Genomic DNA, 27,305 nt, shown 5'->3' with positions numbered 1-27,305 from the left:
TGGTCCTCTTACCTCCTGGTGATTCTTGGCCAGCCATTCCTTAATGGTACCAAGGGCAATAACTGCAGCAGGCTCATTTGGAAAACCTACATGAGGAGCAGAATAAAATAAATGAACAAACAATGAAGTCAATACAGAGGTCAATCATGGCAGTAGAATAGTTTCCTTGTTAAAATAAAGGTTAGTTCAGCAAGTATGTAACAAGGAAAGCCTTAATAAGCGGTATTTGGATGTGAAGTCTCTGGTCTACGAAGAAGGAATTAAAGAGGACTAGTCTTACAGGGTCTAGAGTTTTTTTTTAAAAAGATATAATACTGACTTATATCTTTACATATATTTAAATATGATTAATAGCTTTCAATAAGTCTCATCTGTTTTTCTCCTAAGCAGTACTCTGCTTAAACTTCACTACACATGTTAGCTTCAAAATCAAGTAAATGTAGCTCAGAAATAATATGTGATTGGCCCACTGTCAGTAGCTCATGACTCTATCAATGAACTTCCATAAGGCAAGACATGTAACAAATAACACTACTACCAAAAATTATACGTATTCAAGACAGATAACTCCTATTCTCTTTAGGGACACTTCAAATGATGTTTGGCACTAAGATCATCATATGAACTAAACTGATCTTGGAGTACAGGTTTGATTTTACAATAACGGCAAGATGACAGACAAGCCTAATTGGTAGTATAAGCACACACATTCTGAATTTTTAAAGCATAGTCAGAATGTCTTTTTAGCTTATATAAACTGAAGCTATCCAGGAGAACCATTAGACACTCTACCAATAGAGATAGGAATATGTGAAAGAGTAATTTTATAAATTTATATACCTATGGTGGAGAAAGAAGAGGAGATGTGAATGATCATTTTATGGAAAGCATTCTCTTGAATGCTTTTTCATGAATGGTATTTCATCACCAATTCCATTACATTCCTATCACACTCTGATCTCTCTGGTGTTAGATATACCTATTTGGGGATTTTTTTTTGTATTTAAATATCTTTCCTCTTGAATTTTCTTTGTAGTTCATTTCCTAGTATTGTAAAGTATACAACTCAAGGGTTCTTAACATATTTATTGAGTTATGTAATGACTACTAATTCCAGAATATTTTAATCATCCCATAAAAAACTATATACACATTAACAGTCCCTCTTTATCTCCTGTCCTACTAACTTCTGTCAAACATTGATCCTTTCTGTCTTGAGGGACTTAGAAATTCTCCTCCTGGACATTCCATCACAGTCTCTTTCCATGCCTTATTTGTCTGACCAATTATCCCTTGCTTCTTTTTATTCTAGGAGCATCTATCAAATACACTTTATTTCCAACTTCCTAAATTCTGCCTTCTTTTAACTCTATTCATCATATTTTATCGAGTTTCAGCATCATTCAACTAGCATGTCTAAGTTATCTTCTACTCAGCGAGGTTTCTGTCTATATTGACATAAAAAGAGAAAGACATTTCTGAAATAAAGAGATCTAAGACTCAAGAGGTCTAGTACATGTACTAGTAATTCACACTGATGCTTCAGACCTCAGATCTCAGTAGGCCTTCAGAGAAAAATGTGTGGAAAGAGAAGCAATAGCTCTGTCCCCATTTCTAAGAAGGAACACTTTTTCTGAGTAGTGTTCTACAAACTTTGCTTGAGAGTGCATTGGGAAGGAGATAAGAATAAGTCATGGCTAAGTGCCATTTATTTTAATTTATAAAGTAGAAAGAATCACTCTGATATGATAAATGTGCACAAGTTCATGATCCTTCATAAATTCACCTTCCACATTTAAGATTGTAGACTTATGCCAGGCACTGGTGGCTCATACCTGTAATCCTAGCTACTCAGGAGGCTGAGATCTGAGGATCACAGTTCAAAGCCAGCCCAGGCAGGAAAGTCCATGAGACTCTTATCTCCAATAAACCACTAGAAAATCAGAAATGACACTGTGGCTCAAGCGGTAGCGCAGTCGCCTGAGCTGAAGAGCTGAGAGATAGCGCCCAAACCCAGAGTTCATGCCCTATGACCAACAAAACAAAAACAAAAAAAAAAGATTGTGGACTTATTATAAATTTAATCCTGTTCATTAACACTTTAAATATAAACTCCATAAAAATAAGTCCTTAAAAATTTGTCAGTGAAAATACTCTAATACATGAGGCAAATTATTATTGAACTAAAAATTAATGGATTGATAGAAACTATCACTGAGTTCCTATCTTCTAAAATCCCAAACTGAAGAAAATAATTAATTAAAAATACAACTTAAGTCAGCAAGACAGGTGCAGTAGGTAAGCAGATAGACACAGGTGAGGGGAACTAAGCAAGAAGGGGTCACTCTGCAGAAAATGATAGAACATTGTAGAGAAAAGACCTGCAAAGTAAGGAACCCAGGAAACATTGTTCTCAGAAGTAAACAGTGAGTATCAAGTAGCTGATGCGAAAGGTAGGAGAGATGAAGGGAGAAGAAGGCAGAATGAGTAGATAGTGGCTGGAAAGAAGGAGAAGGAAGCCAGGATGGATGCTTGACATGGAGTTAACCACAGGAAGCTTTTTTCTTTCTTTTTTTTCTTTTTTTAATTTATTGTGAAAATATCTTACAGAGGGGTTACAATTACATGAGCAAGGTAATGAATACATTTCTTATCAAGCATTGTTGCTTCCTCCTTTGTTTCCCCTTCCCATCCCTTCCATTCCCCCCAACCCCTCCACTCCCCTGCCCCCCTTTCTATTCATTCCTTCCCTAAAGTCAAAACCTACCTTTTGTAGTCACACTGTCCTTGATACACACCAGAGTGAAAAATGTTACCTACATTCATCATCAAAACAAACCTCCCTGGGTTGTTGTTTCTAGATGGATCCTAGCTGTGGCTTTCCCTCGTTCCTGGTCACTGAGTACTAACACATTTTATCCCTCTCCTTCCTTTTCTCATTAATCTCATTCAAGATCTCATGGACCCTCACCTGACAAATGCTGACTCTTGCTGCCCTCCTTTGGTCTTACCAGCCTTCTCCAATGTACCCAGCACACCACTTCTAAGTGATTCCTCCAAAGCATAATTATCAGCACAAAACATTATTTGTTGACCCTTTGGCTACTGCAGAATAAAGGTGGACTTCTCCATTTAACAGTCTCCATTTCAGCCAGATGCCTGTGGCTCATGCCTGTAATCCTAGCTACTCAGAAGGCTGAGATGTCAGTTCAAAGCCAGCTGGGGCAGGAAGGTCCATGAGACTCTTATCTCCAATTAACCACCAAGAAACCGGAAGTAGTGCTGTGGCTCAAGTAGTAGAGCACTAGCTTGGAGCTGAAGAGCTGAGGGACAGTGCTCAGGCCCAGAATTCAAGCCCCATGACCGACCAAAAAAAAAATTATTCCAATGATTTTTCAGGGGAGGGGTTGCCAGTTGGGTTTTTCTGTTTATTCTCTTTCCATGAAATTCTTCTCTAACTTTTAAGTATATTGAACAGTTATTAAATATAAAATTATATGGCTATTGAAGCCTAATAACTACTATAATCATATTCAATTGCAAAAACCATCTGCATTAACATTCACCTTTAGAGGAATTAATTCCTGCACAGAGAAATTACTCAAGTTTCTTACAGAGCCATGGCAAGTATATCGTCAGTTCTCATTTATCTGTTGGCCTCCTGTTGACTCTCATTCATCAAAGCCTCTGGCACTGAGTTATGGTTTTCACTGTGAACCCAAGTTTGCCATATCCTTGGGTAGTTTCAACATCCAATTATGACCAGAACAACACTCAGGTGCCATTTACTTGACCTGCTCATCTTCAAAACTGACCTTCTCCATTCCGGCTCAGCCATCTGTCTTTAGGTCACACACGGGACCTTGATATAACATTTCCAATACAAGGTTACTAAGCTAAGCTCTTTCAAAACAATTTTTCTGTTTAGTTTGCTCAGCTACTTTGCAAGGTATGCCCCTTTTACAAGCACAGGAAGCTTACTCTAGCCTCAGACCACAGCTCATATTAACTGTCAACATTTCTTCCCTGAACTGTCTCTTTCCTGTTTTTCCAGGCTGGCTCCCCTCATGCCTTACTGCTTTTCTTTTTTTTCCACTCTAGCCTCACTGGCTTTATTCTGTTCTGTGAATGTGCTATGTTGTATTTTCACTTTCTGCCATAGGCCTTATTTTTGCCATTTACTATTTTGAGATGACATTTCTTTTCTCTTTTCCTAGTTTATACTCACTTTTTGTTTGTGCTTCACTAACTAATCACTTCTCCAGGAAGAAATTCTCTGACATTGATGACTCCCTGTTTGATGCTTTCAGAATGCCACCTACATTTTCCTCATCATACATTATTCTGTATTTGTGTATATAAATATGTGATAAATAATCTTAGCAATGAACAGATGAGACACAGGTCTTTGCTTATCACCAGATACCTAAAATATTACTGGGATATAAAGATGATTAATAAATATATGTTAGACCAGGCATGGTAGCTCATATCTATAATTTTAGCTAGTAGGCAGGAAAAAAATAGGGAGATGATAGTCTAAAGTCAGTATAAGCAAGAAGCATGAGACCCTATCTGAAAAATAACCTGAAGGAAAAGGGGTTGCTGAAATTGTATAGTGTTTACCTAACAAGCATAAGGCCTTGAGTTCAAACCCCAGTGCTATGAAAAAAAGAAAAGATAATGAATGACTGAATTGATCATACACTTGTAACTTTTGGTATTGATAGCAGAAGAGGCTCATCAAAGGGAACACAGCAACCTGAGATTACAGGGAGGATGAGGGGGATGGTGAGAAGTTGCCCAAATGCATCGTCATGGCCACAACAACCATTTTCATCCCTGAGAGAAAAAAAATGTTGAGAGGATGTATAGAAGAAAACATAGTTTCAGTTGGGGAAGTATTATGCAATTAATGAGAAGGTAAAGGAAATATTGAGACAAAGAGCCCTGAAAATATGCTTGCTTCCAGTGGACGTGCACGTCAAGAAAAAACATGATGTTTAGATGTAACAGAAACAGGATCATTCTTTGTCCACTTAACTGCAAGACCCTAAGGGTTACAAATAAGTCCTATGAATAGACAAGAACAGATTTGAGCCTAGGAAATGGGTTGCCAATGTCAGCATGGCCTGCCTCAGGAGGTCACCATGTATTCTGGTCACCAGGGGACTTTTGTTCACAAAAGCAGAATGACTACCCAGAGGGAAGGTTTCATATAGGCTTTAGATGAATTGCTGAATTAGATGACAGAGAAAATCTCTCCCATGTATGAGAGTCAGAAAGGCTGAAAAAGCCATTAATAATTTAGGGCCAGGCATGCAAAGAATTATCCAGATGTGCATAGTACTTGTATTTCCAATGGCATCAAAAGCCTACTTTTCTAACTCATTAAGATGGATTCTTAAAATTATCCTTTATGATTTGACTTATACAACATATAAATGATTTTTTTAGTTTGCTTTTATACTAAAAGCACTTGTAAAACTTTGGACAAATAGTTACAGACACACACAAAGTACACATACAAGCCACCCATTTTAAATCTTTTTAATACTATAGCAAGTTGCCTTTTCTGTGGTGAATATCCACCCATGAAGATTATGGCCACACTGATTTCTACCTTAAGTTAGTTTCATCGTTGTTTATGCTTTGTGTCCATGGAATTATAAAACAAGTGTTCTCTATGTCTATATTTATTGAACATTGTGTCTGCCTGATTTATGCACAATTACTTATAACAGTAGTGCTCATTCTTTTTATTGTCATGCTACATTTCATTATGTGAGAATAGCACAATATCTAATATAGATGGAAAGCTGGACTGCTTCCAAGTTAGGCCTATTATTTATAAAGCTACCACAAACATGCTCATACATGCTTTGGTGGTTATGTGTACTTATTTTTATTGAGAATATATACACAGTAAGTGAAGCTGGTAGCCTACCTCCTATATTGAGAAAATTTTCCAAATGGTTTTCCAAGAAAAGTGTAACAACTTGTATGTCCACCAGAATTATATAAAAGTTCAAAATAACTTATATATCAGGGCTAGGAAGGTGACTCAGTGGTAGAGTGCTTGCATGCATGAGGCCCTGCATTCAATTCCTCAGCACTAAACAGAAGAAGCTACAAGTGGCGCTATGGCTCAAGTGGTAAAGCATGAGCCTTGAGCTGAAGAGCTGAGGGACATCGCCCAAGCCCAGTGTCAGGCCCCACAACTGACAAAAAAAGCATATATCTATTTATATATAGCGTATCTTTTATAGATATTCTGTTAATATTCTATTAATATATATTTATTGATATTCTATTTTTTATGTAGATATTTAGTATGTCAGGATATTCTAATTCTATTTTCTTGACCTATTTAAAGTGATTATTCCAAGCTTGGACAGGTTTTATGAATTGCCTATCTTTTCACTAAAAACAGTCATATTCTTAACCCAAGAAAGGGCAAATTCTGTCACTAGAACATGAAAACACTTGAAATAAAATAGTGAAACAGCAACTTGGGTTTATATGGGTTTCAACAATAATACATTAAGTCAATAGATGGACATTTTCCTTTTGATTATTAAATTGGTATTTCATTAAATTTTACTATATGGACATAGAGCAATAAAATCTTGTTGAAGAAGAGTCTACCACATCTATCAACTATTTTGGAATTGTTGAAAACCCAAAACCTTTTAACATAGCTGCACTGAATCTGTATTTAACTTTTCAATAGACTTGAGACTTTTAACTTTTTTGCTATGATTGCTAATTCCCCAATACCTTAAGCCTTTGCCATTGGTTTCTATGTGGAAATTAAGCCTGTCTCCTTAATACAAAATTCACACATGTTCCACTAATAAAGAGTGACTTATTCTACCAGCCTCATCGTCTCATTTTGGAGTACGGAACATCAGGGTACCTTTCAGTTTCAAATTTTGAAATGAAAGTCTGCTTATAGTTACAGATTACCATATTTCAAAGACACATATGGCAATGACTTAAGTACATTATTCTTTACTATTAAAAAACAAATAAAAATAAACTGGACATTATATTGAGTGTAATTAGGCCGTGCTTGAGAATCTTAACTCCATATATCATTAACAGTCTGCATAGGGCTTTTGTCCTTGTGGACATGATGCCAGGACTCCTCCTGCTTTAGCAATGGAGGCTTTTGATTAGTTGTAAAGCCATTTACAGAAATTTCCAGGCCAAGCTCACCAGTCTGAAAGCTATTAATCATGCAAAGAATAATTTTATTCTCAGATGAGCAATGCCTCTGTAGTAGCTTTTGCCTCCAAGGGTTTTAGTTTATAACCCCACCCCAACTAGCAGGGCACTTGGACCAAAGTTATAATAAAATACTAATAATTTTATGCATATACGACATATATGAAGTTGTGTTTCACAACTTCAGTAACAATGAGAGACTCTGCCTCCCTTGAATTGTATAAGTGGGCAGATCAGAATGCTCATGTCAGTTCTGAATGGTTTATTATTGACTACATACGCAAAATTACCCTCCATTTAATATTTTAGATTTAATAACAATAAAAGTCCATCTTAGCACAAAAGTTTTACAATAGGGACCAAAGAGACATGATGTGAATCTATTTTGACTTCAGGTAAAAAGATATAAAGTGAAAAATCAGTATTTTTTTTCATTTTTTAGTAACCAACAATGAACTACACAGACACACACATGTGTGTGCATGCTCACCTACCCACACACTCATGCACATGCACACACATTCACACACACACTTTCACACACACACACACACAGACATACTTTTCCTGGCTGGGGAGGAAGGACTGAGCAGCATGGACAAAGGTTGTGGTAGGCATGGGCATGTATAGGGCAATGAATTAATTTAAAAAAAATTTCAGATTGGCTTTTGTCCATCCCTCCCTGCCAGGCCTTCTCCCAGCCCACAGAAGCAATTCTGATAGCACGATGAAATCAAATTACTTGAGAGAAATGAGCTAAGGTAGCCTCACTGTTAAGCGATTGCTAGAGCAGCCACTCTGACAATTCTGGCTAAGGCTGAGTTTCACAAAAGATAAAACAGGTAAAGTAATAAGAGTGACACTGGCCCTTTTACTGCAGTGAGCACAGCAGATGAATGCTAAAGAGGGTGTCACTGGCTTCCTTCAGAAACAAAAAAGGCCACCACAGTAGGCAAGAATGAGATGCCCACAGCCGACAGCTGTGGAGTTACAGCTCTTGTTTATATAGATCTGAGTCTATATACATAATATGGCATCTAAATAGGTTGAATAGTTATGGCAGGTACTGGCTATACTCCACATATATCCTCTTTGCACCTTGCATTCCCTCTCATATTGTCTTGAATTACTATTGTCAGTGTCATTTACCTAAAGGCTCCTTCCGCTGGCCAGAGTTCATTCTGTCCAATAGTAGGCAGGCCCAAAGTGTAAGGAAATTGGAGACCTATACACACATTCTTCATCTTTCAGGTGGAATAATCCAGAAGTCTGTGATTTCTGTTTCCCCCAGGTTGTTCAGTAGGATTACACTGTCATTGTTGACATTGGCAAATTCCTTGATCTGTCACTCTATTTCCTTTCTTTGTCACTCTTCCCGGCTTCCTTTTCTGAAAGCATCTCCCAAGTTAAACGCATTCATCCAAGCTACTTCCTCTAAATTTGTTTCTAGAGGAAGCCAACTTATGAGAGCAGTATTCAAACAATATTCAGAAACCAGAAACAGGCGAGTCTTATTTTGATAGTGCCCTTTCTCCAATCTTTTCTACCTATGAGCTCTGATACATTTGCTGTGCAGAATATTTTATATGTTAGCTAATGAAGGCAGGAAAATAGTTGGAGATTCACTGGATTCAACATGGAAAGATGATGATATTTTGCTTTGGAAAGTGTAGAGGTGGTATAAGGTAGGCCATCAACATGTGCCTCAGGCCCAATAGGCAGCAATCTTGCTAATGCTGTTTTCTGTTGATGTCCTTTAACCAGCAATTAATATGTATAAGCTAGTCTACTTAGAGTCTATAGTATCATTTCATTTGATCCTCACACCAATCCAATGGGAAAAGGGGAAAAGAAGAAAGAAGACAGGTGGGCCTGGGAGTGGACAGCGACTTTGTACATTGAATAGTAATTAACTTGGATTTATATTAAATATTAGCCTATGGGGAACAAAGTGCAGTCTTCCTGTATCATGAAAGCTTCCACAGATTCAGTTTTGCTTACTAATGTTGCCTAGACTAACTCCTGCTTGATAGTACTCTCACTTCGGTACAACGGCTAGAACCTTCCAGATTGAGAATTCAGTTTTAAGGGAAAAAAAATACATCAAATTGGAAGCTCCAATTTGCTTTTTTAAAAAAAAAAAAACAGTAAGCCTTCTACAAAGGCCAGACCCAATGAATAAAAAGAAACTGCTGTGCTACTCCCTGGTAGCAGCACACATTCTACCTATCAATACCTTCCCTGCAGCATGTGGGTGGGGTCTGAACAGCTTGTGCTCCTATTCTGAAAAAATGCTGAAAGCTGGAAGTTCCAATGGTAGAAATTCTCTTGCATATTTAGGTATCAACTCTAGGCATGATTAAAGCCAGTAATTTAGAGCACGCTGCCTCTCGATAGAACTTCTATGACATTACATTAAATTTTTCCGCATGGTCCTGTCTTACCCCTTGATATATTTTTTTCAACTTAGTAATGATTTCTCCAGCAATAACTCTAAAATTAGTTGTAATATAGAAAAAGAGAAAGTACTGCTATATGTCTTATGATCTTAATCTCTTCAGAGCCATTCTTTCATTTCACTTGACTTTATGTGTGCCAAAAGCAAATGATACACCATAAATTCCCAAATCCTGAGCCTCAGAGTTGAGTAACTTTTGTGTTCATCTATTTAAAAAATTGTGAAATATAAAGTTTTCCTTTGCATTGCTTTTCCTCTGCTCTGCAAAGCAGGTATGAACAAACTGTATTTTTTATGGGCCACAAGGTTACTATCTAGGCGAAGCTTCATCAGCTCCACAAACTTATGAGCTCCAGTCTCTATTTCTATGGGTATTTTAAAAATCATCTTTTGCCTAAGGAATTATAATAATGACCAGAGAAATGGCTCGTGAAACAAATTCTATTCTATGCAAGCTGTTCCTTCTACCCATGGATAAGTCTCCTGAGAATGGAGATGAAAGATGTCATAGACTCTCCCAGAATATGGTTTCTTAAAAAACCTTTTACAAAAGTACATTTTTCCAAATTTCCTACTAGAGTAACCAAAGCAGTTCCTAGAGGACATCACATCTGAGTAGGAAAGACTTATATTGGGGTCTACGAGGAGATGAAAATGTAGTTTACACTTTTTGAATTGTGTCATTTAATGATACATGGTGGTGGGACCCCACAGTTTAAATACAAAATTCACTGTGTCACATCCCTGCTAAGAGCTCCGTGATGGCTTCTTCCACACAGTATAGGTATGTTATGTTTAGGTTTCAAGATCAAATATGGTATCATTACTTCCCTCCAGAACATGTAAGAAGGTTATGTATGAGGGTATATGCTTATAATTACAGCTATTAGAAGGTGGACATATGAATATGGTAGCAGACTGGGGGCCAGTTCTGGTAAACTGAGATTCCATCTTAAAAGCATAGCTACATACGCACGTGTGTGTGTGTGTGTGTGTGTGTGTGTGGTGCGTGCGCGCGCACACACACACACACACACACACAGAGGAGAGAGAATAGGAGAGAAAGAAAGAGTGACAGATTAAAAAAAAAGAGAAGAGACAGACAGAGAGAAAGGGAAGGAGAGAGGGAGAAGGAAAAGGAGAGAAAGAAAGAGACAGGTACAGAGAGAGAGAGACAGAAACAGAGATATAGAGACAGAATATTGGGAAGAAAGTTTATATTTTGTATTCTTTCCAGAATACATTTCTGATGATTTAAAAAAATGTAGCTTTTAATAAAAGGAGCAGGTAGCAGATGAAATGATTTAACAAAAACAATACCATTTATAACTACACTTGAGGAGAAATTATATACACATATTATGATCTCTATCAACCTACTAATTAGGCCTAATTGTTACATTCTAGGTTTCATAGTATTCTAATAATATGAACATATTTCTTCACAACTATCTGAAATGGATTTTGAATGACCTGAGCAATCAAATGGGATTCATGCAGTAACTGCACACACCATCTTTTTCTATTCTACCTAATGTATCCTCTTGGCTGGACTTGAATTTCTAAGTTTTACCCAAAGCATAAGACAGTGCTCCTGAAAATGTCTAGAGAGATGTAATTAGAAGTGATACATGTACAACTTCCCTAAAACAGACAGAACCTGGCTCATACCTCCTAACCACTGAGAGGCACTTGGGATATAGTAGGTTTGAAGAATGAGAGAAGAATGAAGAAACCAAATAAGCCGCAGAATCTTAAAGGAGGAAAACTGCTTTTTAAAATGCAAATTTCCCACAATGCTCATCACTGCTCATCTTAATAATGGATGACAGTATTTCACAAACCAAGAGCCCTAGACTGAGTTTGTGGTAGAATAATGAAATCCTAGAAGGGCATATTTCTCATCAAAAATCAATTTGTTCTCTGGCTTGAGCCGTAGGAAGCAGACACGAGAGATAGCATGAAGTTGTAATGTGCCATGAAAACCTGTTGGGGCAAGAAAAGAAATTTAGGATGTGCTTTTTAGTGGAATAAATATCCATTTCAACATAAACGTGAAAGATTTACTTTGATGGATATCTTTGGGAAGTCATAACTTTTGTGCAAACTAAAGGCAATCACTAGGGGGAAATAAAGTAGATGTATGTACATTATTTCACTTGCGAGTAGTTGACATTTCGCTTCTGGGGGGGAAAACAAAGTAAAAAACAATTATTTTTCATTTGTAGGTGTTAAAAAAGAGTCAGGTGGGTCAGAGCATGATCTTTCCCATTTTCCTAGGCATCCCAGTCCCTGAGAATAGAAAGATAAAAAGGATATAATATGTGGGGGGAGGAAGAGGCAATTACAACATTGTAGTGGACTTGGGAGTTTATACTGTCCTTACAGAAAAACAATTGAATAAGGTTCAAAAAAAGAAACAACTGTTCTTCTTAGTGAGGTCAATAGGGCAAACTGCTGACCCCAAAGTTGAAGAGAAAGAAAGATATATTATAGAGAAGCCAAAACTAGAAACCTGTGCAAGTAGTAGTCCTGGGATAAGAAAACACTCAACAATGATGAATTCCTGAGGCTCAGTGTGGGTTAGTATAAAAGATAAAGACTCCAGGAGGATCCTATTTTGCAAGTTGCAAAATTTTTGTGAATTTTGCTTCCAGGTGCTAGACCAGGTTTTCACAGTGGGAATTTATTTTTTTAAATCCTCTCAATTCTTGGGCCAGAGGCATAGGAGCTGTTTTGAAATATGAGACAGCATACTGCCATAAAGAGAAACTACTTTACCAGAACCTAAGCTATTGAGTTTCTGTTTCTCTCTCTCTCTCTCTCTCTCTCTCTCTCTCTCTCTCTCTCTCTCTCTCTCTCTCTCTCTCTCTCTCTCTCTCTCTCCTTAAATCAGATGTTAGCCAAACTTCTAGAAGGAAAATATACAACTCTAGACCATTCTTGCCTTCCACATAAGGGAAAAATATACCCACTCTAGCCTGCTCTATCCTGATGTCCTGCCTAAACCTGAAGAAAGACTTAAAAAGCACTTCGGTTATTTTCAGTTTAGAGGGTCAGGCTTACTAAATCATAAGAGTTCATACACATATCCCTGCCCCTGATCATCGCACCACCATTACAGGGCAGATTGATTGTAATCACTTTGTTGGAATTTTTATTGAGTACCTCATGTTTAGCTAGTAAGAAAATGTTACAAGGCATCCTAAAAGGGAAAAGGAGATTTGAAGACACCAAGCATTAAAACCAAATGCAAACATACCAAGGATGGTGGAATTATCAGACTGGGAATTTAAAAATATACAAGAAGCCTTGGACAATGCAGAAAAAAACAGAAAATTAAATACAAGGTATACTGATTCTATAAGAAGTAAAGCTATCTTCATAAATACCAAGCTTATTTATATTGAAAGTACAAAAATTATACCCCCAAAGGCCTACAAATAATAAGCAATTTTATCAAGATTTCAGGACACAATTTTAATGTTTCAAAAAGCCAAATAATTATCTTTATACCAACAGAGGCAAGAAAAATTTCAAATTACAAACAAATGCAATTTACAGTAACATCCTGAAAAATGAAATAGATCAATTAGTTTAGATTCTGTTATGGAAGAGCTCATGATATAACTGCATATTTTTTGCCTGATTTATTTCACTTACTAAAACACTCTCCAGTTTATTTCATGTTGGCAGCAAATGGCAATATTTTATTATATTTTTAACGAATGAATACTATTGAGTTTAATTGTTAGCATTCATTCATTTACTTGCAGTTGAAGATTTGTAGTTGTTATATATGCTAGTTATCAACCCCTTATCAAAGATAGGGTTTGCAAATGTTATCTCCTATTATCTAGGTTGTTCTTCATTTTTGATTGCTTTCTTTTTGTGTGTACTTTTTTTATTTTATGTAATCAATCCTATTTGTCTGTTTTTATTCCGTTTTCCCTGCTTTTGGGAACACACTTATCTAAAAATCTTTTGCTAAATTCCCTTGGCTTCTTCTCGAATGGATTTCTTTCTGCTCACTACTATTAGCCCCAGCCAATCCTTTTAGTACCTGTGCAGCTTGTTTACTTGCAAATTAAGCAGCACTCATTTGTATACTACCTAGGAAATATTAGTTTTCTGTAAAGCTACTGTATGAGCTATTTAAGAGGCCAACAATGGGCTCATCTTGGCTAGCTTTAAAAAAATACTATAGTATTTATTCATCATGTGACTTGTAGCTAATGTTGTACTTATGCAGTACAAGTCCTAGTACTCATAGTTTAGATCCTCTATATTGTGCATGAATGTGTGTGTGCGCATGTGCACGCATGCATCTTGCTTATATGAATATACCAGAGACTATTTAGCAGAGAAAGGCAGCTACACTCCAGTGCAAGAAAAAAAATACATGTGTATGCCACACATACCATGTGCACTAAGATATATATTAAACATGACATTTATTTTTATCTTAGCTCTTATTATCAGGAAGATGGGCAGCCTCTGCATCATATTTAAGAAGCACATCATCATTCAGTAATTTCCAGAATGTAGATATGGAAGCTTGTGTAAGGCCAGATGTCTCCATGGTTGGCAACTACTGGCACAACAGATATAGACTATCTCTGCAGATACAAACTGATGCACACCCTGGAACCCACACAGAAATACATTCTGCCACGGCACACTTTCTACATTTGTTTCTCTCACGAATAAAGGTTTGAAGAGCCTGCTAGCAAAATGACACTGATAACTATTGATTCTGACTACTTATGCATCCTGAAATTAAATATTAAATGCAGAACTTCTTTCATATTTAATGAATTCCATGGTTAGAGAAAGCAGAGCATAACTGTTTGAGTCTAGGTAGAAAAGAGAATTTCTTTAGGTGGCTGAAACAAACAGATTTAATGAAGAAAACACCATCAGAGGCATAGATTCAAGTCATTAAAAGAAAGTAAAAGGAGTCACCTATTAGTAGACTATGAGCACAGGAAAGCAGTTAACACCTACATGAAAGGGGGAAATGATGTTAACAAAAACCAGGAAGAGACAACAGAATCTATAAAATTGAGGCTTATCCAGTAAACTATACAAAGTCTCTGCTAAAATATGACCTCAAACAACGGGATGTGGCATCAGGATGGTGGGAGAGGGGAGTAAGAGGAGACAGAGGGCACTCAGAGGTATAGAAGGAATATCATAACTTCTTCCTCCTACCTTTGCATCCTGCTGACCAAACAGATCATCTTATACCCTATGAGCCACAGAGGTACCAGAAAAATAATTCCAGTGGGTAGGTAAGACGGTGAAGAGAGGACAAATGGGCAAGAAATTAATCAATGAACTGGAAGATTGTGGAATCTTCAAAGGTAACCTTCATGAAAGGTCATTTTCTAGGCTTCCCCTCTAGATTTATCTTCAAAGACAGGGAAATGCACAAAAGTGAAACAGAACCCCAGGTCTCCAGGTCCTGTGAGGAACACATTCAGAACAAGAGAAAGGTGACAATAGTTATGAGCCACAGGCCCAGGAACAGGTATGAGCAGGCAAAAGTTGGTATAGTCCAGTCCATTACAATATTTGCAGAGATTGAATTGGGGGCACAGAGTCTCAAGCAAGTGGCAAGCTGATCATTAATAGTGGTAGAGCAAAGTTTCTGTAGTTAGACCTCACTTGTTTTACAACTTGTTATTCAATATCAACAAATACACACAGGATAGAAATCTTAAGACTAGAAACAATCAGTCAAGTTACATAATTAGCAAAATTCTGAATCTCTTGGGGATTAGTCACACTCTAGTTTACTCTAAAATCCACTTTAGACTGCTGGTTTTCTATAATAACAATTACTTTTAATGCTACCTTGTATGTATTGTTCGTCATTTTCAAATACTTTACTAAGTAATCCTTGAAGCATCTCTGTGTTTGGGTATATATGCACACACACACACATCCTTACACATACACACACACACACACACACACACACACACACACACACACACACACACACAGAAGAGCTTTTCCACTACCCTGGAAGCAATTTACAGCCAATGGGTATTAGTGAATTTACTCATATATTATATTCCAGGTCTTCAAACATTGGTCTGGCATATTCAAATCAGGAGATACATCTGGTCCAGGACTATTCTGCCTTCATCATAAGTATGTTCCAAAGGCAAATATACCTGGAAGAGTTAGCAGGGAGAATACACATCACATCTTCAAAAAGCGGTGTTGTACCTGCTAAAGTTCACTGTTAATGATAATGATAATGAGGAGGAGGATGTAGAGGTGGGAAAGGGTAGGCGGATCACAAAACTAGAATGTGGAATATGCAAAATTACCAGAAAAGCTGGGTCCAGTTAAGACACCTTAGAAAATGAAGGATACGCTAGAGCTGATCACACTGCCCCATCTAAACCCTTTTCAGGTAAAACCCACCATTGACGTGTCAAGGATTTGTGAGCATTAATTTTATTTTCCTTCTAGGACAGGCAGCCCAGCACTTTTTCAAAGGAAGTCTTTAGTCCCTTACCAATAGGCTCAATTTTCTGCCTGACACATGAAATGACTGTTTGACATGAATACCACCTGCAATACTCATCTCATAGGTATTGATTTATCTGCTAACCTTGATGAGAGAATCTTAGATTACAGATTGGTCACAGAGACCCAGAGGGCCATTGTGCCAAGTGACAACTTGCATTTGTGATTGACAGCCACCTTGCACCCAGTCTGGGATCTACAACATTTCTTAAATCTGTTTTCAAGAAACACCATGTCCCCCTTTTCTACACCGCCTTCATTTAGGAATTAAAGAAAACATCATTGTAAAAAGTCAACCTCCTTATTTACTGGGACTTCCATGGCCTGTCAGGCTCAGGCATCTAATCATTCAGGAAATAATTTTCCAAATGCAGGCCACTGAGGTGGGCCTCTGGAGAATTAGAGTCTCTAGAATTCAAAGGGGAAAACATAGACACATTGTGTGTGTATGTATATATTTATATATATGAATATAAGTACATATATATATGTATATATACATATGCATCTATATATTAATCTACATGAATATGTATATGTATATATGAATATACACATAGACACATACATATATAATATATATATACCTATATATATATTTTTTTATATGTGAATATATACCTTTTTATGAGGCCCTAACACAGTCTACAAAATTCTTCTGTGAAATAACCCATATCACCTACATCTATAACCTATTTATCATTGTGTCTATACTCCTTCTACTCCTTTCTCCTATGTCTCTCCTTCCCTCTCTCTCATTTTCCTCTCTCCCTTTCTCTTTTCCCCTCGCATACCTGGGTTTGAACTTCTTGCCTTGCTTTTGCTAGGCTGGGTGATACAGACACACCTCCAGGACGGTTTATTGTTCATTTGCTTCCCACCTGGGTGTATGTCTTAGCTGTAATCTGTCTACTGTGTAGAATCCCATCAAAAGTGGGATAAGAGGCATGTACCACTGAGTCTTGCTTCCTTTGCATACAGACGGCTCTTGGGGACTTTCTGCCTGAGCTGGCAGACCATGATACTCCTAATCTCAGCTTCTCATGTAGTTTAGGATGACAAAGCATAGCACGTGCCACTGTACACAGCAATGCACTAAGCAGAGGTCTTTCCCAACTTGTCTTCCTAGGCTGAACCACCATCCTCCCATTCTCTTCCTCCCAAGTAGCTAGCATTGTGAGTGTGAGCCACCAACTTCTAGGTATCAACCATTACAGACTATTTTTCAAACTTTTTTTTTTGAACTCTACAGCAAATTAAGATTCATACATGCTCCTCAATTTATATAAAAATAAGAGTTATACAAACACAGAATCTTAGGAACCATATATTATAAAAATTGAGATGGAGTGAATATAATCCAAAATTAATTCTAGATGCTGCCATAATGGAGAACTTAAGCTAGACTTCAAAAAATAAGTATATCATTGATAATATGAAGATTAATTTTGTGCTTCTAGCTACCTATTCTTAAATCATAGATATTAAAAGTTCACTTCTAACCAGCCAAAAGAAGTTTCTCCATCTTGAAATCAAACGTTTATCAAAACTCTTGAAAGTTCTCAAGCAGCCTATGACCCAGATTTTTTCTAACACCTGGAGACATACAATTTTATCTGCAGGGCTCCAAAGCTGGAGAAATATTTTACAGAGAGATCTTGCTGATTTTCCTTTTCTGCTACTGCAGTAGGAAGCAGCAATCCAATTGAATGAATATGTATTTGGGATGAAACATGGGCAAATTCATCTCTGCCAGCTGAGGGAGATATCAAAATAAGGGTATGTTCCAGTATCTATAGCCTGACTAGGCAAGCAAAACAGAAATGCTGTTTTAGAACACACTAATCGTCATTCTATTTTGTCTTCAAGGCATACCCACATTACCAATACTTTGGACATCACAGAGGCAAATGCTATGTGAGAAAAGAAAATGTGTTACAGTAATTCAGTAGATTCAGACTTTATAAAGGCTTCAACTCCTTTATTTCACTTTCATTTTCTTTTGGTTTATGGAAAAGAGTGACATAGAAGAAAATTATGAGTCTAAAATGAATCCCAAAGCTCTTAGATAGGTATAAATATGAGTTTGAAGGGAGCAAAAAGGCATTAGATCATATCTCAATGTATTCTAAAGGGATAAAAAAATTTAGTAGGACATCTTTTAATTGCTAGAATTTTTGATTCAATGAAGTTTAACATTCTAAAGTATCAAAGCAATACAAAATCTAGATATATTCTCTTTTATTACAAGGCTATAAAAGAAGTTTTGGCCTCAAACATTTTGCTTGAGTCTCAAGAGGACATTACTGAAACTTATAGATGAGGATAGTTGACTCTCCTCATTGTTCTTCTATGGTTCCTCTTCTTTCCTCTATAGGTTTTAGTTTGTACAGAGCCAGAAAAGCTAGTAGAAAATTGGATTGATTAGGAATACTGAGCTGGAACAGATTCCAAGCCAAGAAGAATTAGTCTTCAAATGATTGGTGCTATATTCTTAATGGGATTGCTAGCATTTCTCTAGCAGCAGAGACAATTCAAATGCGCTCATCACCAAGGGCTCCAGCACTACCCAGACAAGGACTCATCCCTCTTCTCTTTATCAGTCATAGCACGTACTGGGACATGGAGGGCACAGGGCTTCCCCTTGGCACATGGGTGGCAAGTAGCCAGGACCTCTCCTGCCAGCATGATGTACGACGTAGGGTGCAGCTAATGCAAAGAGCAAGGATTGCTGAGGAAACATATTTATGGCAGCAAGTGCTGAGAAGTGCAGTTTTTTTTTCTTCTCCATGAGCTGCATTAAATTTTCTTCCATCCAAATGCCATTCTCCAGAACTACTTTGCAGTTCTTTAGGAAAAGAATTGGTCCCAACTCTACTTTCTTTTCTAAAAAGAAACTTGTTACCTTGTTCATGCCAGCAGAAGTCTCACCTGCAGGGTGATCAAAAGTTCTGACTGATCCATCCATCTCCTGTTGAAAGCAACAGAGAGATAGCTGGGAGAAAGTGGGATTACCATAGAAACTAGGGGAAAGCTATGCTGCCTCCTGAGACAACCATGACTCTCACGGGGCCTGAAGGCCAATATGCCTACCCATCTGGTAAGACCACCTGCAACGTTGCTCGGAGACAAGGTGTCAGTGGGACTGAAATCTAGCCAGACTCAGCTGCCAACATCTGTGGTCACACTCATAGGCAAAATCTTTCCTACCTTTATCTTCTGAAACTTTCTCTTAGCTAAATGCCTACATACTACTCACCTGTAGGTCTGCATCTGTTTATATCTTTCTGTCATTTGTAGGTATTGCTGTGCAAGCAAACAGTTATTTTGTCCATTCACTGTCTCTCTCCCTCTCCCTCTGTCTCTCTCCTCAGAAAAATCAACCAGCTACTGATGCTGATGTGAGAATATTAAGTAGGCTGACCAAGACAAAGTACTAAAGCTGAGAATTACTGAATTAGAAGTAGGGAGATCTCCATTGTAGATCAAGGTAAGGGATATTTTCGATTCCCTCTTTCTTTTCTATTGTGTCTTGGTTGGGACATCAAGGGTAAGATGGAAAGTAGATGGAACAAAATAAAGCCTCACTTCTTATGGATTTTTATATCAAGCAGTTGTGTTTCTTTTTTTGTCGGTTGTGGGGCTTGAACTCTGGGCCTGGATGCTGTCCCTCAGCTCTTCAACTCAAGGCAAACAGTCTACCACTTGAGCCACAGCACCATTTTGGTTTTCTGATGGTTTATTGGAGATAAGAGTCTCACAGACTTTCCTTCCCAGGCTGGCTTTGAACAGTGATTCTCAGATCTCAGCCTCCTGATTACCAGCATGAGCCACTAGCGTGTGGCTTTGTGCATGTATTTATATTCATTATAATATATAATATATACTCATTCCATATTGGTATTTAAATTTTTTCAGCATCTTTTAAAAGATTATAGCTTGAGCCAGACGCTATTAGCTCATACTCACAATCCTAGCTACTCAGGAGGCTGAGATCTGAGAATCTCAGTTCAAAGCCAGCCGAGGCAGAAAAGTCTGTGAGACTCTCATCTCCAATAAACTACCAGAAAATCGATGTGATGCTGTGGCTCAAGTGGTGGAGTGTTTGCCTTGAGCTGAAGAGCTGAGGGACAGAACCTAGGTCCAGAGTTCAAGCCCCACAACAGACAAAAAAAAATCCACAAAAGGCAACCATAAACTCAGAGGTTGGTAGTTAAAAGGATTATGATACAATAATAATATGTTGAGTCCTTACAATATGTTAATTGTATTAAGGCCTTTTAAATTTCCCTATTTCATTTGCATTCTTCATTGTCATGATTTCACATAAAATAGAACTGCTAATTCCATTTTACAGAGAAGCAAATTCAGGTTGCTATAAATGTCATAAATTTGATGAAACCATGAATCTAATAGGTGCTTGCACTGGATTCAGATATGGGGGAAATGAGCTCCAAAAGTACATTCTGGCACATGCAACTGCATTTCTATTGTTTAAAAACAAAACTAAAGCTCTTATGATAATTTTGCTTCCCTTAATTGATAGAAAACTAACCTTTAACTTTTGGGAAGCATGACATTTAAAAACATGCAAATTGGATCAATAAACCCAAGTGGGTATCACTTCTGAGCAAGAGCAAACTGATAGTTTAAGAAAGGAAATAAGTCAGGGAACTGTCTAAGTGATGTGGATGTGTTCCTCTCAGCAGAGTTTGAAAGCTGAGGGAATTGGAAAATTCACTGTAGCAAAAACAATAGCTATTATTTTTGAAAATTCATGCAAGGGCAGAATTCTCTAAAGGAAATAGTAAATGCAATGTTCTTCTCAGAAAAGGGACCCAAGGACAGCTGTGGTCACTAGAGTTAAAATGCAATCTTCAAATGTTGGATTCTGTTGTCTTCAGGCAAAAGCCATGCCCTGATGTTAAATGAGTTAGACTTCCACCTAGCCTAATTTTTAGTATTTCTCAGGCTATAGGCATCTTTAAAAGCTGATTAAGAAAATTGATAGGAGATGTTTCCTCTGACTCCAGTCCTTTCCTTGAGCAACTTTGTCCAGAATGTGTACTCTGTAAAACAGTCCATATTTTGCAGTAGCTCTTATTACCTGAAGATATTTTTCCATTTGGTAAATCTCTCAAATGGTGATTCTGGTGCATATGCACTGTTAAGGTCTTGTTATATATGATTATCTATTTTTCCAATAAATGGAGTCACACCTTATTTTTCCAGCTACTTAGAAGAACACGATAAAAGAGATGGTAAGTGATAAAGCTGGTTCAGTCTAGGAAGATTGGGCTTCAAAGCCTTTTGTTGTTCTTTTTCATTATAGATAAGACAATAAACTAGAGGCACTAGAGGTACTAGAGGTGCAAAAGTCATTTTTGCACTGGGAGAAAACTCTAAACAATCATATGGGAAAACCACATGGATGGAAAGGAAGAATCCATGAGTAGTGTGGGCGAAGGTACAAGGGATTAGCAGTATCTCTGTGGGACAAAGAAATGGTTCTGAAGAGCACAAGACATCCAAGTTGCTCCTCCATGTTCCCCAGATACCAGAGACATGACACACGAATGGATTGGCTTTCCACACTGATGGCACAGAGGTGGTATCTGGGAAATCAAGCTTTAGTTTTCTAATGAGAAGGTGAAAAAAAATACGGAAGAAAAAGTTGCTCCTCCATGTTCCCCAGATACCAGAGACATGACACACGAATGGATTGGCTTTCCACACTGATGGCACAGAGGTGGTATCTGGGAAATCAAGCTTTAGTTTTCTAATGAGAAGGTGAAAAAAAATACGGAAGAAAAAAGAGGGGATGTTTACTTAAAATGTTCCAGAAAAGACTTATCTCTGAGAATTGGAGAACTGTCAGACCACAAACTAAGTCATTTGTGACTAATTTCTCTGTAAAGTTTAGAACAAGTTGCTTATCTGTTCCACTGGGAAGTGCAAATGATTACTGGCCTCATATCGCTGTTTTGAAGATGAAATAAGTTTTTTTTTTTTTTTTTTTTTTTTTTTTGGGTCCAGTCATGGGGCCTGAACTCTGGGCCTGGGCGCTGTCCCTCAGCTCTTCAGCTCAAGGCTAGCGCTCTACCACTTGAGCCACAGCGCCACTTCCGGCTTTTTTGTTTTTGCTTATGTGGTGCTGAGGAATCGAACCCAAGGTGTCAGGCATGCAAGGCAAGCGCTTTAACCACTGAGCCACCTTCCCAGCCCGATGAAATAAGTTTTTATTTAAAAGCCTCTAGGATAGAGCCTGGCATGGAGTCAATGTCTGCCACATCATTAGAAGTCATATTGTGATGAGTTATCTAGGGCCATCTGCATAGATCAGCTTAGCCCTTCTCTCTACTGTATTGTCCATCTCAAATGCATCACTCTGTACTCTCAAAATACTCTGGTTTGCTTTTATATCCCCATCGGCATCATCTGCTCCTAACACTACACTTTCCTATGGAATATATTCCTGTAGCATTTGCCAAGTGATTCCCCTACAGGCACACCACAATGTATCTCTCTTTACTTATTTTCAACCTATTCTGTAGCCAGCTACTAAGTACCCATGCCCTTTTAGATGAAGTCACACATATCTCTAAAAGTTCAAGTATATTGGCTTTTTAAGTGAACACAGGGCCCTGCATAACCAGGCTTCAATCTCACCAGACACTGTCTTGCAATGCCCTCAATGTACTTCAGCTTAGTAACATCTCAGGCCTCCTAGTGTGTGTGTGTGTGTGTGTGTGTGTGTGTGTGTGTGTGTGTGTGTGTGTGTGTGTGTGTGTGTGTGTGTGTGTCTGTGGCTCTCATGCATTTTGCTTGTATTGTTTTACCACCTTCTTTCTTTCTTTTTGGTGAATAAATCTCAATTTTCAGATAGATCCTACATCCACTATCTTCCAGTTAGTGTTTCTTCATTGTGCCAAAGGACAAACTGATTTAACACCAATCCTTTTCTAAGACATAGTATACATGTCTCCTAGCTGGGAGTAATCTCAGGACTCCATTTTGCTTTTTCCCTCTTCATTGTCCTCTTCAGAATGCTAGTGTTAAATATATAGTTGTCAAGCAATAATTATATGCGATTGCCTTTAAACTTCTTACGTTAGCTCTAGATTATCTCCTATATTCTAGAAACCTTAGAGAAAACCAAATGTTCTAGACAGAAGAGCTTTTAAAAATCTCTTTGTCCTCATTTTTAGAGACCTTTCAGAATGTGTGAAATTTCATTATCGTAGGCTCTGTTCTCTCTCTCTCTCTTTAATAAGTTTTTTATTGTGAAAATACCATACAGAGGGGTTACAGTTACATTAGAAAGGTAATGAGCACATTTCTTATCAAGCATTGTTGCCTCCTCCTTTGTTTTTCCCCTACCATCTCTTCCCTCCCCATTTCCACAACTAGATTTCCCCCCATCTCCCACTGCCTAAATTTTAAAGTTCATTTTTCAACATAGTAGGCTCTATTCTTGTATGTTGAACATCCTTTCTTCTGGAAATTATAAGAAAGTAAAAATGTTCTCAAGCTAGGAGTAGTGGAAAGGCCTTATCCTATTACTAGGTCATACTTTGCAAGGATGTTGAGATAGCAAAGAAGGAGGAAGATTGGGGCAGCTAGCTGAAGGCAAAGCATAGCAATTTTTTTTTAATTTGCCGAAGGATTGAGGCTACAGGAAAAGTAGGAAAAACATAAGAACAGAAAGGGGAGACTCACAAAATGCAGCATATAGAATTCACTAAATTGAAAAGGATGGTGCTTCCACGACCAGTGGAAGACCAGACTGAGGTCCATAGACTTTTTGACTACAGAGCCACCAAGCTTCCTTTCCCCTGTCTAATCTAGAGCCAATGTGTTTTTAATAGATAATCTCATGAATACATACTAAGCAATTTGAAACAAAGTTCAAATCACTAGTCAAGTGTGAAATCATCCAAGGACTCAGAATGGAACAAAAGAATATTTGTTTCATTTGTATTTATGATGCTAACAAGGCTACACACACACACTTGTTCTATTGATTTAAATCAATAACTTCTCTCTTTCTCTCCTTTTAATAGAAAATATGGAGAACAAATATCCTCTGAACATGGTCAATACTTCTTAAATACAGTGCTTTCTAAAGGGACACGGCATCTAATTTTGTAAGTCAATGTGGAACCTGTATTTAATTATACTCAGATATTGGTCACTTGTCTTTATTCAAGCTTGATTCAATGGCAGACACATCCATTACCTATAAAAGGCATTTATTCTATAGTGGGTGGACAGCATAGAATTTCCCACCTAAAGAACAAACGTTTCTCCGAAGAGTGAAGCAGAGATTTGCAGCTACCTAACTGGCATTAGACACTCAGATATAGGTATGTCATTTATGCATGTTCGTGAACAATAACAAAAGATTCCACATCACAGAGTGTTCTAACACCACAGTAAAATCTTCTCATATATTAGCATCCATCCTGCTGTCCCAGGGGATATCTTCTCACTTGTCATCTTGTACTCCAAAGAGGGCAGAGTACCTGGCATTTGGCATGAGAAAATAAATATTTGCACAAAGAATGAACAAATTTCCACCTCTCACATCTTTACCATGACTGCACCAATTCAAATCAATAAATATTTGATTTATTCTTCTGCTGCAAAATTCATTAAACACATGACTGCACATTCCTAAAAGACCCATACCCTGAAAAATCCCTCTTCAGCCTTTGGAATGGAAGGAGCAAGCAAATTAACCTCTCAGAATTTCAGTTTCCTCATCTATAAAACAAGAATAGTAATTTTCCCCTTGAAAAGGTGGTAAATATGTACCTGTCTGGGTTTGGCCCCCTAGAAGCAGACTTTGAGATATGTATTTGAGTACAAATAATTGAATTGGATGACAAATGCAAATAAATTTATTTGGAAGACAAACTAATTATTGCTTTGGGCACTTGGGACTAAATTCCACAGGGAGATGTTGAGAAATGGTCTCATCTTTTGGAGGAACAAAGGAGGTAGATAGATATTTATCTACCATCACCCAAGGAGCTAGGTTAGCAGCCTGGAATTCTAAACTGCCTTGGTCTTCAGTAGAGCAGATTCCAGGAGGCAGAGAATACCTTTAGTTGAGAGATGAAAGTTCTGATGCATTAGTATCAGGGTGACTACATGAATATGGTTTGAGTGTAGAGAACTTGGACAGCATCTGCTCCTTTGTACTTAGCAAAAAGAACACGGCCAACAAATACCTGTAAATTTCTACTGCATCTATAAAATCCTTGTTGAGTCGCTAAGAAACTCTTCCCTTCTGAAATACTAGTTTAATTTCAATTTGCATAAGCTCCAGGGAGACCTTGGAAAGTCTTTGATAGCTTCTATAGTCTAGCTATAAAATATTATCAAGGATGAAATAATTGGGGGGGGGGGATTGCTTACAGCATAACAGAGCAAATGTCAGACAATCAGTTAAAATGAACTAAAATCCATTTTGTATTTATAATAACATCTTTATTCTTCAATCCCTGTTTTAAAGACTTTCACTATATGGCTCTTAGGGGAAATAATCTTAGAATTGATATTTCCTACCAGTGAAATGGAAGGGACAGTAAAGAACAGGAACATTAGTACCAATGATATGCCTACTGGCAAATCATATTTTGAGGAGCTTAACAATATAAAGGACTCTGCTAGATTCTGATCCAGTTCACCAATATGTCAAGATTTACTTCCTGCAAGATTCTAGGTAAATCACATCACCTGGGAATCTTTTGCCAACTTTGCCACATACCAATAGCTCTGTTCAGGTAGAATAGGTAACCCAACAACACAGCACTTGAAATGAATTTATTAATTACATGAATTGGTTGATTACAGATATCCCCAGGATTAAAACAATGTGGAATAAGGCTGCAGAACCGTTGTATTATAACTCTGTCAGGGAATGAGCTAAGTGGATCAATGCCTTCACGATTACCAAATGAAGAATGAATGAAAGAATAAACAAAAGCAATGTCCTATGCAGAATGGCCAGATTTTACTAATTCTAGCCAAGGAAATGTTAGCTCAAATTTAAAGCAGCTCTTCCCTTCCAGCCTCACCAATTAATTATCACTCTGCAGCACATTCCTGCTTTATTTTCATTAGAATACATGGGGTCAAATTAAATTGTGTCACTTGTGTACTTTTTCTCTGGAGTAAAAACACTATGAGAATTGGAGTCATGGGTCACTTTTCATCACCGTCTGTGGTGCCTACGACCTTTGTTGACACATAGTTTGGGCTTAGTCAATATCTTTAGGTGCTCTGAACAAAAGGAGTGACCATCAAAGGCAACTTCATGAGGCACGGAAGAAGAAAAGCCATCAAACTATTGTGGACATATAGGAAGAATTTGTAGGTGTAGAAGAATTAATCATAGAAGTTCCTGGAATTTTCTTCACTAGTGTAATGTTCACCATTTTTTCCCACTCTTTCAGGTGTATCTCATTAGCCAAGAGGAGAACTTACAACATTCCACCCACACTCCCTCTGTGCTCCACACCACCCTAAGCAGGTGTCCTCAGGTAGCCCAGAAAAAAATATGCATTCATCTGTCTCTAAAGTGGTAAGGAGAAAAATTCCTCCTTTTTGGCAAAACCTACCACAAGAATGCCAAGGCCCTGTATCAAAGCCAAGACCTCTGAAAGCTTTCCACATTGACAGAAATATGACTCTTACCTTACTGATTTGAATGAATGAAAATGTTTCCTCTTTATTTTCAGGCTAGAAACTAGGAAAACCTTTCAAATGTGTGTAATATCTTGGCAGGATAAATGTATAAGTAAGTGGTAATAGAATTTATCCTTTAAATATCCCATAGAAGATAATCCTATTCTTTTAATAAAGGAATTTCATTCTAACAGAACGAACACAATAATAAACATAAGTAACATAATGCCATGCTAAGAATGTGCTTTGTGAAATATCTCACTCACTTTAGGTATCAGTATTTACAACTCTCTGTAAATTGAGTACCAAAAAGCAATTTCCACAACAATGACAATAACATCAAGAAAAGGAACACACAAACTAGCTTTCCATATAG

At 37.6% G+C, this 27,305-nt stretch overlaps 1 protein-coding gene across 1 annotated transcript in view; it reads right to left on the bottom strand.

Moving 5' to 3' along the window:
* Macrod2 (mono-ADP ribosylhydrolase 2) overlaps nt 1-27,305 on the bottom strand; it is a 1,713,649-nt gene that overhangs the window by 436,390 nt on the left and 1,249,954 nt on the right. Inside the window, exon 8 of the mRNA XM_042666421.1 lies at nt 13-86. Within this exon, the coding sequence (XP_042522355.1) occupies nt 13-86 (74 nt within the window). The remainder of the gene's footprint in view (nt 1-12; nt 87-27,305) is intronic.

The sequence above is a fragment of the Dipodomys spectabilis genome, unplaced genomic scaffold (assembly GCF_019054845.1).
Source record: "Dipodomys spectabilis isolate Male_0828 unplaced genomic scaffold, ASM1905484v1 ptg000365l, whole genome shotgun sequence".
Taxonomy (NCBI): Eukaryota; Metazoa; Chordata; class Mammalia; order Rodentia; family Heteromyidae; genus Dipodomys; species Dipodomys spectabilis.
The sequence above is the reverse complement of the archived record's forward strand: the minus strand, read 5'-3'. Positions and strand labels throughout refer to the sequence as shown.